The sequence below is a fragment of the Varanus komodoensis genome, unplaced genomic scaffold (assembly GCF_004798865.1).
Source record: "Varanus komodoensis strain SLA01 unplaced genomic scaffold, ASM479886v1 scaffold5, whole genome shotgun sequence".
NCBI lineage: Eukaryota > Metazoa > Chordata > Lepidosauria > Squamata > Varanidae > Varanus > Varanus komodoensis.
Genome location: NW_025336087.1, coordinates 16682915 through 16703448, shown reverse-complemented (window position 1 = coordinate 16703448; position 20534 = coordinate 16682915). Strand labels below are relative to the sequence as shown.

At 42.2% G+C, this 20534-nt stretch overlaps 1 protein-coding gene across 1 annotated transcript in view; it reads left to right on the top strand.

The window, feature by feature from the left end:
* Positions 1–20246, top strand: part of EDIL3 (EGF like repeats and discoidin domains 3) — a 198283-nt gene extending 178037 nt beyond the window's left edge. Inside the window, exons 10-11 of the mRNA XM_044446122.1 lie at positions 2539–2694; positions 20097–20246. Coding sequence (XP_044302057.1) covers positions 2539–2694; positions 20097–20246 — 306 coding nt within the window. The remainder of the gene's footprint in view (positions 1–2538; positions 2695–20096) is intronic.
* Positions 20247–20534: the final 288 nt, after the last annotated feature.

Below are 20534 nucleotides of genomic sequence, written 5' to 3'. Positions count from 1 at the left end.
TGACTCGAGGTCAGTGACCACCCCATTGTGGTTATCAGGGACGTTAAGCTCTTTCTTGTATAGTTCTTCTGTGTAATCTTGCCACCTCTTCTTAATCTCTTCTGCCTCTGTTAGGTCCCTGCCATTTTGGTCCTTTATCATGTCCATCTTTGATATCCCTTCATATCTCCAATTTTCTTGAAGAGATCTCTGGTCCTCCCTGTTCTATTGTTTTCTTCTAATTCTTTGCACTGTTTATTGAAGAAGGCATTCTTATCTCTTCTAGCTATTCTCTGGAATTCTGCATTCAACTGTTTGTATCTTTCTCTTTCTCCCTTGCCTTTCACTTCCCTTCTTTCCTCAGCTGTTTGTAAAGCTTTCTCAGACAGCCATTTTGCTTTCTTGCATTTCTTTTTCTTTGGGATGGTTTTAGTTGCTGCCTCTTGTACAATGTTTCGAGCCTCCATTCATAGTTCTTCAGGCACTCTGTCTATCTGATCTAATTCCTTAAATCTATTTGTCACCTCTACTGTATATTCATCAGGGATATGATTTGGGTCATACCTGAGTGGCCTAGTGTTTTTTCCTACTTTCTTCAACTTAAGCCTAAATTTTGCAAGTGGAAGCTCATGATCTGAGCCACAGTCAGCTCCTGGTCTAGTTTTTACTGACTGTACAGAGCTTCTCTATCTTTGGCTGCAGAGCACATAGTCAATCTGATTTCTGTGTTGATCGTCTGGTGATGTCCATGTGTAGAGTCACCTCTTGGGTTGGTTGCTATGACTATCATATTCTCTTGACAAAGTTCTACCAGTCTGTGCCCTGCTTCATTTTGTACTCCAAGGCCAAACTTGCCTGTTATTCTGATTAACTTTTGGCTTCCTACTTTAGCATTCCAATCCTCCATGATGATAAGGACATCATTTTTGGTGTTAATTCTAGAAGGTGTTGTAGGCCTTCATAGAACTGATCAGCTGCAGCCTCTTCAGCACCAGTGGTTGGGGCATTGACTTGGACTATTGTGATGGTGAATGGTTTGCCCTGGATTCAAACTGAGATCATTCTGTCATTTTGGAGATTGTATCCCAGTACTGCTTTTCCTACTCTTTTATTGACTGTGAAGGGTACTCCATTTCTTCTGAGGGATTCTTGCCCGCAGTAGTATACCTGATGGTCATCTGAATTAAATCCACCCATTCCTGTCCATTTTAGTTCACTGCTTTAGTTCACTGCTAAGATGTCAATGTTCAGTCTTGTTATCTCTTGTTTGACCACATCCAGTTTGCCTTGATTCATGGATCTTACATTCCAGGTTCCTACGGAGTATAGATCTTTACAGCATCGGACTCTTTCACCACCAGATACATCTGCAACTGAGTGTCCTTTCGGCTTTGACCCAGTCGCTTCATTCTTTCTGGCGCTACTAGTACTAGCCCTCTGCTCTTCCCCAGTAGCATATTGGACACCTTCCTACCTGAGGGGCTCATCTTCTGGCGTCATATCGTTTTGCCTTTTGGTACTGTCCATGGGGTTTTCATGGCAAAGATGTTGGAGTGGGTTGCCATTTCCTTCTCCAGTGGATCACATTTTGACAGAGCTCTCTGCTATGACCTGTCCGTCTTGGGTGACCCTTCACAGCATAGCTCATAGCTTCATTGAGCTACGCAAGCCCCTTCGCCACGACAAGGCAGTGATCCATGAAAGAGTCTCCTCCTTTATCTTCCAGTATATGACATAATCAACAGACAACTGACATTGATAAGTAAACCAAGTCAGATTTCATGTTAAAGCCGAACAGGCAAATACTCAGTGCACCAGTTTCTGTATCTGCATAAGAAATACTGAAATGTGGGGGCACTGTTGGCAGATGGTGCCTTTAGTCACTGTTAGAGTACACAAGACTATCAGTATTCTGAGTTTCTGTTGTCACCTATGAGCACATGAAGAGCCCTTCCTTTGCAGTCAAACATTTGCAGTCAAAGCAGAAAAACATTGTATGCTTGTGGCTTTGCTCTGCAGGCTTTTGGCCATGAGATCCCTGCAATAAAATGAGAATAATACTTCATCTTGTCAGAATGAATTACATAAACATTGTAAAACATTTTACACACTACACAGTGTGGCAGAAATGCAATTCATGGAGTTTCTCATCAAGGATTAGAAAAAACATTTTGTTTGGGCCTAGTTTTTTGTAAATTCAGTTCAAGCTGTTGATTTCAGACTTTTGGGAAGTATGAACTGTAAAGTGACAAGCATGTTATTCAGGAATATGCCCACTGAATTCAGTGGGACTTATTCCCATGTGTGTATTCAAGCCTGCAAACTAAGGTTTACCATCAAGTAAACTTCACTGACTTACTTCTCTGTAGACATGCACAGGACTGCACTGGTATCAAAGGTACCGATAATTTTTTCCTATTACATTCAGTGTGCTTTTGGTTCCTTTATATCAGATCACTCATGATTTGATCATGCAGGCAACTATTTCTAATTTTTTTAAAAAATGCAATAACTCAACTATTTTAATTCTGTCATGTTGTGTTTACTTTTCACTTACAGATTGATCTTCTCGTTCCCACAAAAGTGACTGGCATTATTACCCAAGGAGCTAAAGATTTTGGTCATGTACAGTTCGTGGGTTCCTATAAACTTGCCTACAGCAATGATGGAGATCACTGGACCATATATCAGGATGAAAAGCAAAAAAAGGATAAGGTAATGAGGCAATTGATATTTGGAATGCATTTTCTATAGGACATGATAGCCCTCATAATCTCAGAGCAAGTAGCCTGCAGGGTAATGTATGCTGTTTGGTTTATGGGATGTACATGCCATGCCTAAAAGTCAAGGTGAGCAGGCAGAAACTATGCCAGAGTACATGGTTTTACAGAATCAGTAAAAAAAATACATTATTAATGATACTTTCATATTGGGTGTATAAATATAAAGTGTCACATTTAATCTGTTAGATGTTGGATATATATTTTATATGCATATATTCAGAGCTATTTAAAGGAAAAGACTTCTAAAATTCACTTTTGTATGCAGTGAAATGGTAGCTAAAAAGAATTAGAGCAATTCATATAAAGCCAAACAATAAGAACATATCTGTGTTAAAACAGTATTGGTAAAATAGAATGGTTACTTTTGCAAAATGAGGTATTAGATGGTTGTGGTAACAATCCTCCTACCCCAAAACATCTTATTAATGATGAGCCTAATGTAATTCAACAATACGTGCTTCAATTAAATGATACTGGACCAAAACAGAATCTGGTCAAGTAAATGAGTTTAGCAGTGCAGAGTCAGAAAATATGTCCATACAGAAGCTGATTATACACTAGCTCAAATTATCCTAATTTTGTGGTATGCATATTCAGTCATCATTTTGAATCTACTGGCAGGAAAATGGTATTATAAGGCCAAGGGATGATAGGTTAGAGACTGACTAATGCTGTCTCTGCATTTGGATTTTTTGAAATAAAATGTCCCTGAAACAGGACTAATGGGGCCTTTGAAAGCCCTTTGGCAACCAGGATTAGCTTCTTTTTAATTTGGGTTGGTGCTTTGACCCTGTGAAAGGGGAAAATATTCACCACAGAATGAGGCTGGAATGAGGCTTCACTATGCTGAAGAGACAACACACTAATTTGGAATGGTCCTTTTTCTGGTAATATCTAAAAACTAAAACTACTATAGTCACAGCATAACCCTATAGGGCATATCTGCTCAGACCTATGCCATGTTAATTCCTAGATTAATATAAGATTGCACTCTGTTTACTTGTGTAATTTACTGGTGTAATAGGGCATTTCAGATCTTGATGAAATGCCTTAATGCAGTCTTCCCTAACCTGAAGCCCACTAAATATTTTGGACTTCAACTCCCATCCGCACCAGTTAACATGGACAGTGATCAGGAATGCTGCAATATATAGTCTAAATTATCTGGTGAGGAGAGGCACCAAGTTCAGGAAGACTGCCTTAATCCATCTGTTATGTAGATACATTTCAGAGCATGTTCAATCATCATCTCCTTCACAGAGTTAATTTGCTATTTGTTTTTGTCTTTAAAAAAGCAAAAACAAAAGATGAACTTGCCAAGAAATGCAAAGGTACCCCTACATTTTGTCTTCTTTTCATGCACCTTTGTCTGGCATAACAGTCCTAACTGTCAGCCTGTTCCAGCCTCTTATATTGTAAGGCACAAAAGTGCCATATTCCTATTTATTATCAATAAAATATTCTGCCTTTAGGATAGTTTATTTGGTTTCTGCTTAGCCTGCTTGTACTTCTATGTGCTTTCAGAAATGTGTTGATTAACCACAATTCCATTATAATTCTTCTGAGATTTTAAAGGACACTACCAAGTGGAAACCAAAAACTTTCCAGCAAAATTTCACAGCAGCTGCAGTTGTAATCCTCTACCCATTTACTTTGGAGTAAGCATTTTGCCTTCAGTGGGACTGACTTCTCAGTAGACATATATAGGGTTTCACTATAAAGTGTCATGACTGAAGATTGGAACTAATTAACCCTAGCAAAGACCATCTGAATGACTGTCTAAATTCTGTGAAGATACAGAAACTGATTGCATGTATCCACTTTAATAAGAAGAGATCTATCACAGATTTGTGTTTGCTTAATCAAGTCTGTTGTGCAACTGTATCAGAAAGAATCAATAGCAGACCATGTAACAGCTTTGCTATAAAACATGTTATCTTCACTTGCTGTAACCCATGAAAATCATGGGAGGAGGGGAAGTTGGAGAACTTGCCTCAAGACAGTTTAGCTTTGCACAGCAGTTTCTCTAAAGGGGGACCAGCCCTCTTCCTTCTCTGCCCCAGCATCACAGCTTGTTAGTCATTCTTCCCAAGGAGCTGTTGAAGGAGGGTTAGCCTTCACATAGTCCATGGTGTGATGCAGAACAATTTTAATCTTCCTTTCCAAGAAAGCTTTACAATATGGTCAGTTTTACAGAAATAAGTGTCCACATATGCCCAGTCTCTGTGTTACCTTCTTAGGAATAGTCATTTCAGTCCAAAATTCAAGGCTGTGTGGTTTGTGTGCATCCAAAGTTTCAAGTCAGGTGGGTCGGGGTGGGGGGATGATCAAACCAATGTCCAGTAAACAGGCCAGAAATCTAACTATTGATTAGTTTTTACAAAATCAGAGACATGGATAGCGATGCTTTTTGTTTGCAACAAAGAGCAGCTCTGTCTGAACTAATTTTAGCCCGCTGCAACTCAGCACAGGTGACTGATTAAGCAGGTGGGCTGTTTCACAAAAAACTCCCCTTTCAGGCTGTTTGGACCTCTGTTGGAGCCATGCTCTTCTCCTTCTTCTAAGGTGTGAATTCCCTCTACCTCTGCCTCCTGCTCTTGGGGATCCCCAGGGACTGCCCAAGAGGGTTCTGGCTCCTCCTCCAATGGAGTGCAGCCATCTGCAGCCACGACCCCTGTGTCTGACTGTGGCTGGGGCCCATTGCCCTGGTTCTCTTTTATCTGAGGAATCCTCTTCCAGATAGGCCATGATGCTAACTTGAAGTGCCTGAGCCTACCTAATCTTGAAAGCTAAGCAAATATGGCCTGTTTGAAATCTGGATGGGTGACTTAAATGTTTTGATCTGCCCCACAAGCTTTGCCTACAGACAGTATAGAAATGTAATGTAAAATAATAAGAAGCACTATAAAGTAACTCCTTAGCAGAATGCATTGATCTCATTTGTGGCCTGCTTTTTCTGTTTATAGCAGGGTTTTCTCAATGCAGCTACCTTTTGAAATAGGTTAGGCTGGCCCAGGGTGACCCAGTGAGATTTGTACCTGAGCAGGAAATTGAGTGTGAATGAAAAAGGAATGTTTTAGCCACTGTAACAAGAATGGTCCCACTCAAGAGAGAGGTTAATCTCTCTAAGTGGTGATGGCATTGGGTATTATATTCTGGGCAAGGAGAAAAGCTACAGCTAGATAAATCAGGACATCTCTGTAAGGATTTCTGAGTCCCACTGGTGTAAGGGTAGCAACAATGAAATGACTGCCCCCACATTCTTGACCTACAGTTTAGGGCAAGAAGAAAGCTTGCAGCAACCAGACGTGGATTTTAATGCGGAAGGGCTGTAAGCTTTGTTCAGTTCTGGTTCTCAAAATAAATCCCTTGGCTCCAAATACTTCAGATCAAAGCATATATCTTTTTCCAGGATTCAGTTAGTAGATCTTAGTAAAAACCAAAATAATTCCAGCAAGCTTGAAGCCTGCCCGCCACTGTTGTGTGAAGTGGATAGTGGAGTAGGTAGAGATGCCAGAGAAGTTCAAAATTCCAGATACAAACTCTGAGGCTGCTAATTCTACCTCTTTAAAAAAGGGTGAGCTTTGCAAACCTTTGGATTCTTTTCAAACTTGAATCAAAACCTGAGCTGAAAGAGAGTTCCCCCCATCCCTGCCAGATGTCCCCAATCTCCAAAACACCTTCTGGTACAATCAATCCCATAACTTCCCTTTCCCCTATTGACTGGCAGTGTTGCAGGTGGAAGGAGGGAAATGTGCCTCTTTCTCTTTAATGCTCTCTTTCTCTGATGCCCTGCAATGGGAGCAGGCCTTGGACAACTACATCTCCACTAGACAAAAGGTCTTCCATTCTAGGATGCTACACAGCATGGGTCATCAAACTATGGCCCGTGGGCTGGATACGACCCACCATGCTCATTTATCTGGAGAAAATGATATCCGAGTGAGTACAAAAGCTCTGAGCCAGTGCAGGCGTTCTTTGAAACTGAGCAGAGAGGCAATGCACCTGCCAAATTGTAACAGCTCAACTGCGCATGCGCCAGCTCCCCCCCCCCCCCCCAATTGCACACATATACAGAGTGGGAATATGGAGTGGGAAACAGAAGAGGGGAGGGCGGAAGAGAAAGGGAGAGACAAAGACACTAAAAAAGAATTGAAGGTAAGAAAAATATAACTTTTTAAATCCATTTTTAAGTATGTGAGCCACGTCCCCGGGCTGCGGGCCAAGCTGCAGCTGCCTCACCGAGCCTGGGGGCAGCTGTTCTACAGCAGTGGTGGCTTACCCAGAGAAGGCTGCGGCAGAGGCATGGGAGCTGCAGCCTTCTCTGGGCAGGCTGCCACCACCAAGCGGCCGTCATGCTTCTTCACCCACAGCAGGGAGAGGAGGGAGGCACCTGTTCGGCCAGCCACATCCTCCTCCCTCAACTCCCCTCACTCGGAAAGAAGCCCTTACCTCAGAACCACCCCATCCTTACCTCTCCAGCCTCCTGCTCCATCAGAACAGGGGCAGCAGCGAGGACTATAATTTCCATCATGCCCAACCAGCATGGTCAATGGAAGTTGTAGTCCAACTCATCTAGACAGTACCAGTTTTGGCAAGGTTGCACTTAAAATATGGTAGTCATTAGCTCTGCATCCAAATACAGCCGTTGTGTATTGTGGGAATTGTTCTGGGCTGACTTGCTTCATATACTAAGAATGCCATTAACAGTATTTGATCCTTAGTATTTTTGCTTCATTCTTTGTAAATGCCAGTTGCAGTCATCAGCTGTATTATCCAAAATACTATATTTAGTGCCTTGGTTGTGTTGAAGCTATGTCCCTTGAATATGGACATGCTTTTCCCCACCTCATCTTGGGCTTCTGCTGTAGCCCGAGGGAGCGGAGGAAACATTTTTAAATTTTTAATTATTTTTAAATTTTAATTATTTTTAATTTATTTTAATTTTAATTAATTTTTGAATGTGCAGTGTGCATAGGAATTCATTCATATTTTTTCAAACTATAGTCTGGCCCTCCAACAGTCTGAGGCACAGTGAACTGACCCCCTGTTTAAAAAGTTTGAGGACCCCTGCTGCACAGTAACACCAAAGAGGGAGGAAGGGAAATAGTGTCCTCTTTCCTTCTCCTTGTCCATCTTTGTGCCCATCACCACTCTTCAAACTGCCTGAAGGATTAAGAGATCCTGGTGGGGCGGGTGGGGAGGGTAAAATACATAGAAACATTTTTTGTAATTCTAATTCAAAATGATAACCAATTATTGAGATTTTTTATAATATTGTAGATGGAGTGTGGTTGTCCAGGGGTGCAGAGGAGTCTTGTCTTTCACTGTACAATGAACTCTCTGGTGATGCACAGATTCCCAGCTTTTTGTGCTTCAGTTAACTCCCAGAAGAATGCATCATGCCATACATCCCACACATGTTGGCTTTTTTAGATCAGGAGTATAGTTAACCAGAAATGCTGCAAAATGATTAAAAATGTGTAATACAAAAAACCTACCCAACCCTCAACCATCTCCCGATGATAGAGTTTTATTTTTATTTCTATACTTCCCAATAGCCAAAGCACTCTCTCTTTTAAGCAGTGAGCACAAAAGCACCACTAAAAGACATTCTAAAGCACCCTGAGAATAAGGCAGAAAAGCAGAAAGCTCTTTCACTGAAAAGAATACTTCCAGGAATTTCAAGGAGAGATTTCAGCACAGCACTAGGCAGAAGGAATATATACTCATTCCAACTCTCAATGTACCTAACCATATTTAAGTATAGCTATAAACATCTTGCTCAATAGTGCAATCCATTTGTTCATTTCATTGCTGTTAATTTTTCCTTTTCACATCTGAGTGGTTGATTTCCATATTGGTAGACCTTGGGGATTAATGAAACCACAAGTCTAAGACATCCTGCATTCATATAATGACTTATACATCTTCATTGGGATTTGAAGTGCAGGCATTCACTGGGATGGGAGCCTGATGTTTTCAACTTGGAGGCAATGATGGAAGAAGCTCTGGAATCCAAAACATTTATTTTCACCACAGTTTTCAACAAACCCTCTTCCTAATCCATAGTTATGTCTCAGGCTAGAAATACAAACATCAGTGAGTCATCATGATCACCTTAAAAGCTAGAAAGGCATTATCTATCCTAAATTATAGCCTAAACCGAACAAACGGTACTTTCTCCTCAGAACATAGGAACATGAGAAAAGCCATGCTGGATCAGTCCAGCGGTCCATTCAGCCCTGCATGCCAGTCACACAGTGGCAAACCAGCGGTCCAGAGGATTCCTCAAGCAAAATGGGTACAAGATTTCCAGCTGCCCAAGCATTTCAGCAAATGGTGAATGGAAGGCATGCCACCTCTGGTAATAGAGGTGGCACACAGCCAGCAAGGCTAGTAGCCATCAGCAGCCTCCTCCATGAATTTTCCCAGTCCCCTTTTAAAGCCATCCAAATTGATGGCCTTCGCTACTTCCTGTTGTGTGAAGAAGTCCTTCATTTTATCTGTCCTAAATCTCCCACCCGTCAGCTTCAGGGATGAATCTAGTATTTGGAAGAGGGAGAAGAATGTCTCCCTCACCACATTCTCCACACCATGCATTGCTTCAATGACTATCTCATGTTCCTCCCTTACTTACCTTTTTCTAAAGCTAAACAGTCCCAGTTGTTGAAGCCACTCCTCATAGTGGAGTTGTTCCAGTTCCTTGATCATTCAAAAATTCAACTGCCTTTCTTTGCGCATTTTCCAAATCAATAATGACATTTTTCAGGTAGGGCAACCAGAAGTGTATATAATATTCTAAGTGCAGTTCTACCAAAGATTGTATAAGCAGAGTGTGATCTGAGTCATCAACTCATCTCTTACTTATGATGACCCTCTGAATGCATGGCTTCCAAACTGTGCTGTCTTTCACTGCTAAGCTAAGTTCTTGTAAACTCAAGGCTGTGGCTTTCTTTATGGAATCGATCCATCTCATAGTTGCTCTCCCTCTTCTTCTTCTGCCTTCAACTTTTTCTAGCATGATTATATTCTCCAGCAAGTTTTGCTTTCTTGATGATAGCTTCAGCTTTGTCAGTTTTGCTTCTAGGGAAAGTTCTGCCTTGCTTTGATTTAGGACCTACTCCTTTGTCTTTCTGCCAGTTCAGGGTATTTACGAAGCAATCTTTCTGCCAACTTTCTACACTGTGCAGCTTTTATACCCATACACAGTGATCAGGAATACAACAGTGTGATGACCAGTGTGCCTGCCTGCTCAGCCTTCTGTTCAAGTCTAACTGTTGGTGGGCAACAGTTCTCATGGTTCTTTATACATATTTAAAGCAGAATCAGACAGGATGCTTCAAGCAGAGGACACCTTTAAATAGAGAACTTCAAACAGAGGACTGCAGTCTGTGCATCAGTATATATATGCCCCCACATGAAGGCATCTCTTCAGTAGCAACCTGTTTGACAATTGATCTTAGCTGATAGGGACAGCCAGAGTAGGGCCCCAGAAGCAAGTCATAGATAGCAGAAGTTCATGTGGGAGAAGCTGGTCTGTAACTCTGGTGCTTACTGAAACGTTGTTTTCAGTACTAAGTCCGCCAAGTGCATTTTCACCAAAGAGCAGTTCTAGTTCACCATTTGATTCAACAAAAATGGCAAAAGTTGCACATTGAGACTCCGTTGCCTCCAATACAGCTTTAGATTCTTGCAATGCTGTTCTCAAAGGTAAGTGTGATTGTGTTTAGTGGGACTGAATCCCTTGTTAGTGTGTTTGAGACTGCAGACAGATATTTCCAAGGGAAGGTGTCCAGCTTTTGGGCTGTAATTTTGTGTCACGTACACCTGAGTCAATCTTTTGTGAGATGTTGCTTACATGAAAGAATCACATGTTTGATTAGAGAGAGCCTTTATTCAAACTACTACCCAACTGACATGAACATCAAAAGCATTTGTTCACTTTTCATTCAAGGTGCCTGAGGAAGCTTTTCATTCAAAGTGGCAGTGTCAGCCAAAAGAGACACTGAAAAAACATGGTGGTTCTCTTTTGATAGTAATGAAAGGAACAACAAGCTGTTTACCTCAGCTTTAGTTGTGAAAGCTTTCCAGTAAAGAAGATGTGAAAAGAAGAGTAGTTATGTTTTCTGTCTGGTGTTTGCCAGCATAAAATGAAGATACCAGTTATCCACATTTAAATCAACACTGAACTCCATAAGGGATTCAAAATATATTTTAGAAGGCTGCTTTTTCTTCCTCAATTTAAATGATTCAAGAGGTATATGCAAGAATACCAGGTTTACCTTCAGACTGAAGTGCAAAACACTGAAATACATATGTGGAAGTAGAAGGGCTATCATGGGACTAAATGGTGATCTTGTTTTCTTCAACTAGAGGTCAGTAGATCCCTGTCTATTCATTGCTAGAGTAACTGATATCATAGTAGACTTTTTTTTACTGATGCAGTCTACGATTTGAAAAAATATCGCTGTGGGTCACATGGATAAAATTCCCACGTCAGCTTAGAAATATATATCATGTCTACAGTATACTTTCCCACATGTGCTCCAGATGTAGCATGCATGCGAATGGATGTGGTATATGATAAAATCCTGCTGAAAGCTGGAAATGTGTTGATCAACTTACTGCTTTTTCTGCACATAGAAACCCATTGTTGTCAGGTTATATTGCTATGCAGAGTAGCAGAGAAGCTCTGTAGATTCACAAGACTGTGTGCATACAAAATAATTTTAAAAATTAAAAAATCTGAAATGGTGAAATCTGAAACATGCTAAGAATGGCAAGTTTGCACTCCTAAATTGGCTAGGCTCATCTTCATACAAATATATATCTATATCAAGTTCTGCATAGACAGCACCATTGGCCTGCATGTACTTCCTGCCTGACCTAATACAAGGGAAATCATTTACAAGGGTACACTTTTATAACTACATCCGTATAGCACAATTGGACAAAGAACGCCTGGATATATGCAGTTTTTCTGCATATGTACCATGCAAACTGCATGGATGAGAGACTGTCTCACTACGGTATGTGGCCTGCTTTGAGATGTTCAGTGAAAAAGTGAGGCATAAAAATAATACTTTATGCATGGGAAAGGAATATCTTATTGATTATTGTGAGAAGGATGATTCCATACATAATTGCCAGGGGTGGGAAACCTTTGGCCCTGCGGATGCTTTGGTGTACAGCTCTCATAATCCTTCACCACTGTCTGTGCTGGCAAAGATTCATGGGAGTTGCAGGTCAAAACATCTGGCAGGCCACAAGCCACCCGCCCAGCTCTAGACTCTAGCCTGATTCTAGTCCACCACTGATCCTTAAGAAGCAATTATCTGGTTGCCAAGGATAAATTTTCCTTGAGGATATTAATCATGTTGTATTTGCAGGATTCTCACATTTGTCATCGGGGGGTGGGGGAGTGCTTTGCTCTGTTGGAAGTCTTGGTAAATACTGCAAAGAAGACAGCTTAATTGCATCCCACAGCTATTGTTCAAAAATAAACTCTTCATTTCAAAAAAATCTTTATACCAAGGGATTAAGCAGACTGAGTTCCCCAGGATTTCTCATAAATTGAGTAGAATCAAGAAAATGTTACTTTTGTAACAGAGCTTAGGGTTTTGTTTTGTTTTGTTTTGTTTTGTTTTGTTTTGTTTTGTTTTGTTTTAGAAAACAGCTTAGCATCCCTTAGTCCTTCTCTTCAAATGACAAAGAATAATAATATATGCATGCCTTAAAGAATACCTTTTATTTATTACACGTGTTATTCTGTGCTTTCTCTAAGGATGAATGCATGATGCATGCCATTCTTCCCATTACACACTCTATTTATTCTCACAACAATCCTGTTGTGCAGGTTAATGACTGGCCAGGCTCAGCCAGATAGCTTAATAACTGCACAGATGCTGTTTTTGCTGTTCCAGCATGCTAATCACTACATCATACCATACGTTCTCCCACTTGACTTTTACTAAAATGGGCCATCTTTAGGACCTCAGGCTTACTTCCGCTTCCATTTGATGTTTTAATGTATGCTATATATTTTTATGTGTTGTTGTAAATCACCCAGAATGCTCTGGTTACTGGGTGGTATAAAAACGAATACATAAATACTAATACATATGCATTCTGTAGGGTCATTTGCAATGACCTTTGGTGTCGCTAGCTGATATTTTTATCATATGGTTACTTTTATTGTGAAGCCCTCTGGATGTTGATTTTCAGTAACACTGGCTTGAAACAGGTAAACAGGAGTTAAATGTGACATCTGCAGGCACTCCAAGTGGGTCAAGCAGTGGGTCTTGCTGACTTCCAAACATTTTAAGTTCAGGAATGCCCATTCTGTTCCTGCCCTGCATATGTGCATGAAGTCACAGCCTGCTGCACAAATGGATCCTGGTGCTCTGGGCCCCCATTAGGCAGCAGTGCTACCAGTCGTGTTTGAGAGAAGCAGAAGGAATCAGTCCTCCCACTTTCCTTCTTCCCCACAAAGGATTCATAAATGCTGCCGCTGAAGCCCTGGAAGCTGCTGCCCTCACATAGCTCCAGGGACTCTTTGAGGGATGGTACTTTAGCATACAGGGCAAGTTTTCACATATTTCCCCTTTCAGCTAGGGATATGTGAGCAAAAACTCTTCCACGTGCATATATCCTTAGTTTACGTTTTATTATATATATATATATTCCTTCCAAGAAACCCAAGGCAACTTGCATAATCCTCCTCCTCTCTCTCTTATCCTCACAACAACAAACCTGTGAAGTGGGTTGGGCTGCAAGTCTGTGTCTGGCCCAAAGTCACCCAATGAGCTCCGTGGCTGAGTGGGGACTAGAACCCAGATTGCCAGAGTCCCATTCCAGCACTCTTGACCACTGTTGCATTCAGAGAGTTGTACATGAGCCAGAGTGGGCAGGAAAGAATTGGACTGGAGCTCAGGCGTTCCAGGGCATAGTCTCTGCTCATCCATAAGGTTCACCACATGACTTCGGGCCAGTCTCTGACTCTCACCCTAGCTAACATCACAGGATTGTTTATTTTTCGATTTATATCCTACCTTTTTCCTACAAAGGGCTCAAGGCAGCTTACATCTTCTCCTCCATCTTATCCCCACAACAACAACCCTGTGAGGTAGGTTGGGCTGAGAGTCTGTGACTGGCCCAGAGTCACCCAGTGGGCTCCATGGCTGAGCGGGGACTAGAACCCAGATCGCCTGAGTCCCAGTCCCATGCTCTTAACCACTACACCACACTGGCTTTGTTGTAAGAACAAAATGGAGTGGAATATTCTGAAAACCTCCTTGAGAAATAAATATAATTAAAATGTATACATGCATTCACACATTCTTTGCTTTGATGGAAGATGAAGGCCTTTCCTGGATAGATCACATGACAGCAAAGGGAGCTACTGTTAAAGGCTATTGATGCACTCTGCAAGGAAGGGAAGAAATGGTGCAAAAGAGATGGGTTGTGCTGCAGGTAGGACTGTGGAGAATTTTGTTTGGGTTACTTTTCAATGGGAATTTACTCAATCTCACACTTTCAAATCAATGCACAAATGGAAACTCATCCTTTCAAAATTTGTACTTCTCCAATGAAGTTCTCCAATAAAAATGTGTATAGCACTGTAGTCATGAATATATTATTTTAACATGCATTATACTTGAAACATAGCTTGCTTAAAATGTAGACCCTTGGGAAAACTGCATGCAAAAAGTATCTATTAGGATAAATGCACACAAAAAGCACACACAGTTGTTCATGTGAACTTGGGGTGTGGGGGAGAAGATAGGAATCTCAGCATTCAAGATGCACTAAATTTAAGATTAGCAAAAATCCTAACAGTCTTGTCTTAACTTAAATCTCAACTTAAAAATGGAACAATGAGAAAATCAGAAAAACTGAAACTGACAAATTCATCTATCCCAATCTGTAGAAACAGCATCCAATTTCCCTTTTTTAACCGGACAGATTTATGTTCTAGCACAGTAGAGTGTGAATATAAAAGCTAGAATCAAAAGGAAGATGTAAAGAATGAAAACAGAAATGGGAGAGTTGTTGCTGCTTAAGCGTGAAATATTAAGCTCATGAAATAGTAGGAGCATGCTGTGAGGAAGGAGATTGCTTTACTGATACTACCAAGTTTATACTGTTTTATTCCTTCATCAATTTGTTTTTGAAACATTTCAAAGGTTATGTGAATGTTTTCACTGGAGTACTACACACAGAAGTATTTAAGCTCGCAAAGATGCCATTCTCTACCATCTTAGACAGAAACAATTCTTCAATTGTCAGCATTCTCCAGTTAGCATGGAGAATACTAGAACCTGGGGTATGCCTAGGAAGCTGAATGGTAGAAGTCTCAGGAAATAAAATGAAGTTCTTCTTCACACAGTGCATAGTTAAAAGTGATGGAGTAACTTAGTGTCCTGCAATAGCAGGGGGTTAGACCCAACAGCCTTCTGGCCCCTTCCAACTCTACTGTTCTATGATTCTAAACTATGAAACTTTAGTTTCAGTTTAGCATCAGACTCCCTGCCTGAGCTGACAGAGATCGTCTCGGACCTGGTGTTGAAGACCCCCAGGATGTTGGTCCTGGGGGACTTCAATCTCCATGCCGAGACTGTTCTGACCGGGGCAGCTCAGGACTTCATGGCCTCCATGATGGCCATGGGGCTGTCTCAACATGTCATAGGCCCGACCCATGAACATGGACACACACTGGACCTGGTTTTCTCGACAGGGCAGGAAGAGGGTGATCTGCGGATGAGCAATTTGTGTCTGACTCCCTTGTCATGGTCAGATCACTTCCTCATGAGGTTTGAGCTTGATTCTGGCCTTTCCCTCTGTAAGGGTGCAGACCGTATTGTGTTGGTCCACCCTCAGAGCCGGATGGATCCGGATGGATTCCTGAAAGCTCTGGGGAAGTTTCCGGTTGATAAAGCTGGTGCTCCTGTCGATGCTCTGGTTGAACTGTGGAATGGGGAAATGGCCAGAGCTATTGACACGATCGCTCCTAAATGTCTTCTCCTGTCTGGCAGAGCCTGTTCATCCCCATGGTATACACCTGAACTATGGGCGATGAAGCGGGTTGGGAGACATCTAGAGCATAGGTGGAGGAAATCACAAGATGAATCTGACCGAGCATGCTTATGAGCTCATCATCGAGCCTATGCTGTGGAGGTGAGGGCGGCAAAGAAGAAATTCTTCTCCACTTCCATTGCCTCCTCACAGTGTCGTCCAGCAGAGCTCTTTCAAGTGTACATGGGCTGGTACATCCTGGCTCTAAGAAAGATCCTGTACCACCCTCGATGGCCCACTGTGATGACTTTGCCCAGCACTTTAAGGAGAAAATCGCTCAGATTTGTCACAAGCTGGACACCACTAGTGATTCAGATCCTCTAGGGGAGGTGCCAATGACTCTGTCTGGTCAGATATTATTGTATGAATTTCAGTTATTGTGGCCTGATGATGTGGACAAGGTGCTTGGACAAGTACGTCCCACCACCTGTTTACTTGACCCTTGCCCATCGTGGCTGCTGACCAAAGCCAAACACAGGATTGGTGCCTGGATCCTGGAGGTCATTAACGCCTCTCTGAGGGACGGCCGGGTGCCTGCTCCTCTAAAGGAGGCAGTAGTCAGGCCGGTCCTAAACAAGGCGTCATGGATCCAGAGATGGCCTCCAATTATAGACCGGTGGCCAACATCCCATTTTTGGGCAAGGTGTTGGAATGGGTGGTGGCGGGACAACTCCAAGCACTCTTGGATGAGACTGACTATCTGGACCCATTTCAGTCCAGCTTCAGACCCGGGTACGGTACTGAATCTGCCTTGGTCGCCCTGTATGATGACCTGTGCAGGGAGAAAGACAGGGAGAGTGCATCCCTGTTGGTCCTCCTGGACGTCTCAGTGGCTTTTGATACCATCGACCATGGTATCCTTCTGGATAGGCTAGCGGGACTGGGGGTTGGAGGCACTGCTTGGCAGTGGTTCCACTCCTACCTCGATGACCAATTCCAGAAGGTGATGCTGGGGGACTTTGGCTCTGCGCCATGGCAGCTATGCCATGGAGTACGGCAGGATTCCATTGTGTTCCCCTTGCTATTCAACATCTACATGAAATCACTGGGAGAGGTCATCAGGAGGTTTGGGCTGCGGAATCATCAGTATGCTGATGATACCCAGCTCTACCTCTCTTTTTCAACCAATCCAGGTGAGGCAGTGGCTGTACTGAACCAGTGCCTGGCCAAGGTAATGGGCTGGATGAGGGCCAATAAACTAAAACTCAATCCAGACAAGACGGAGGTCCTGTTGCTGGGTGGTTCGAGCTCCTGGGTAGGTGACTTTGACCTTGCCCTGAATGGGGTTGCACTCCCTCTAAAGTACAGGGTCCGCAGCTTGGGAGTGCTCCTCGACCCAGAGCTGTCCCTGGAAGGAGCACTTTCCTTCACCTTCGGTTAATCCATCAGCTGCGTCCCTACCTGGAGGACGACTGCCTAGTGACAGTGACACATGCATTGGTTACTTCCTGGTTGGATTTCTGTAACCCGCTCTACGTGGGGCTGCCCTTGAAGACAGTCCAGATACTTCAGATGGTGCAAAATAGAGCAACCAGGTTGCTGACGGGGACTGGGCGTTACTCTCATATAACCCCAGTCCTTTACCAGCTTCACTGGCTTCCCATCGAAGTCTGGGCTCAGTTCAAGGTGCTGGTTATTACCTATAAAGCCCTTAACGGCTTGGGACCTGGATACCTAAAGGAACGCCTTCTTCTGTATTTGCCCTCCCGCCCCCTGAGATCGGCACCAGAGGCCCTCCTCCGGGAACCTTCCATGAAAAACATTAGGAGACTGCATACCTGGAGGAGGGCTTTCTCTGAGGTTGTTCCCCACCTATGGAATGCGCTTCCCAGAGAGGTCTGCCTGGCGCTGTCGTTATTTGCTTTTCAGCGCCAGGCTAATACCTTTTTATTTCAACAATATTTTAATAATTCTTAACATCAGTTATATAGGTTTTAATCTGCAGCCAGGGTGGATCTGGATTTTATTTGTATTATGTTTTATTTTATTTTTCTTATTTATGTAAGCTGTCCTGAGGCTATGCGATGGGACTGCATGCAAATACTCTAAACAAACAAACAAACAAACTTAGCTATAGAGTGGTACCTTGGCTCACAAGCTTAATCTGTTCCACAACTCTGGTCGCGACCCAAATTGGTCATGAGCCAAGTCAAATTTCCCCATGAGGTTCAATGTAAATAAGGTTAATCCATTCTGTAACTATTTTTCAATCACAAAAATTTGAAGCAAAGTGACAAAGAACAACAAATATCGTGGTCATCTCCCCCACCCCCCAAGCACAAGCACAGCCACCCTGCCCCCCAGCACGACTGCAGGGAAGATGGGCGCGATTGCAATCATGATCGTCACTCGATACGGAGTTTGCAACCTGAGGTAACATTTTTCTGAAATTTCTGTTCTTGACCCAATTTGGTTGTGAACTGAGGTGTTCATGAGCCAAGGCACCACTGTACTGCAAGATATGCTGATGGTTATGCATTGGATGGTTTGATTGATGAATTCATGGAGGAGAAAGCTATTAATGGTTAGTTACGATGGTATGTATTGAAGGCAATGTGCTTCTGTATACTGGTTGCCAGTGAACATAAGGAAGAGGGTTATTGCTCTCGCATCCTAGTTGGGAGCTTCCCATGGCGATCTGGTTAGCTTTTGTGTGAACAGAATACTGGACTAGAGAGGCCTTTGATCTGCTTCAGCATGCTTTGCCTTGTGTGCTGATGCCTGAATAAATTTGCCCTAGCTGTAATCTTTATTAGTATTAGTACTCGTATTAGTATCGCTGCAGTCAAGAGGTGGGGAAGTGGATGCTGGTGGTTTTCAGTTGCAAACATGAAAAACAGATGTCTGTGACACACAAACATTCCATGTGCAAGATATGATCACCAAGGAAGTGATGGTGGAGAAGGAGGAATCACATCTTTCGCAACAGAAAGATTCCAATGTAAATCTTAGGAAGAGGAGGATTGCCTGCAGCAGAACCTCTGTCTAGGGGAAAGACTTTCAGCTCCAGATGTTGCACTCCATCTTCATTGTTGGAGTGTGTTGACTGTGCACACCCTGCAAAATAAAGCAATTATCTGGAGAGCTGCAAAATGAATATCTGTCTGCATGTTAGCTTGCCATACCTGAATAAATTCACCCTAAAATGTAACTTACAAATCAAGACATTACATCTAGTTTACATTTACATATATTTGTAGTTTACATTTACATATATTCACTATCAGCTGACCTGTATTTGAGGTATGTGACATTGCATTCTTTAGCATTCTTTTTAGTGGGAATAGTGATGTATGTCTAAGCATGCCAGTGATAAAAAATAATTTCAGAACTCTATAAACAGGCATAAAACAATAATTCGCCCCTTATTGATTGGTCTGCCCAACAATATCCCAAAGTACCATTAAAAGATGGCTTAATATCTTTGATGATGAAGCACTGGCAGCAGAGTGTTGAATATTTTACCACAGAATGCCTTCTGGTTTCTATGTGGCTATCTTACCTCCACCTCTACCCTTTCCATCTATTAATCTCTCTTCCCATCACCACTTCCCATGGAGTTAAGGGTGGAGGCATTTTCTATCATATCTTTGTAGGAGAAGAGCTTGGATAGCCTTCTGTCAGGGATGCTTTAACTTGAAGTGCTTATCAGGAGATTGGACTTGATGGCTTATAAGTTCCTTCAAACTCTAATGCCCTATGATTCTATGTTTCGTAACAGCTAAGCACAACAATCAACTTTTCTTTTTAGCAGCATTTAATGAGATAGCAAGCCTTTCAGCCAACATATTTTTCTACTTTTCCATCCAAAATGTGTGCTGTTTATTCATTTCTAGTAATTAAAATATTAATAAAAAGTGATTAGAGAGGGTTCAACTGAGGACAGAAAGTTGAAAAACTATGGTTACAAATGAAAGGGACTTCTAGAACAATGCCAGTAGCATTGGCTTGCATGACAAGATTCACCCAAAAATCCATTGTGCCGGTTCACAGTATTGGCATCATGCCTGATGTTCTTGCAATGTAATTTGTGTCATTGGAATGATGCTGTGGGATAATGTCCCTTGTGTTTTTTGCTTTTATTCTTTAAATCTCCGTGCACTGCCTTGATGGCAGTTCAGAAAAGTATAAATGTTAAAAATAAATACAGTCTGTTTAGCCACTGTTGCAGATTTTCTCTGTGCTGCTTTGACGTGCCACCAACCGGAGTTCTTTTGTATTATTTCCCTTAATGGGTCCCTTTTGGTCACCTTTCAGGTTTTCCAGGGAAACTTTGACAACGATACCCACAGAAAGAACGTCATTGACCCTCCAATCTATGCACGGCACATAAGGATCCTCCCTTGGTCATGGTATGGCAGAATCACTTTACGGTCAGAGCTCTTGGGCTGTACAGAAGAGGACTGACGAGGATCTGCACTTAACAGCACAACTCTTTGATATTCCTAAAAAAAATCTCCATAGAAGAAACTGTGCAAAACCTGTAGGAAGTTGGATGGTTTTTTCATGAACAAGTGCTCACTTTCTGGTAGGCCACTGTCTTTTGTAAGGAGGTCTAAGCCTGCCCTTAAAATGGTCCAAATCTGATTTTATTTTTTACTTTTGCTCCTTTAAAATCTGTTCCAACTATTACTCTGTTTTTCTGTTGAATTTACCTGTCAAGTTTTCTTCTCAGTTTTTCATACTGGCTGAAAT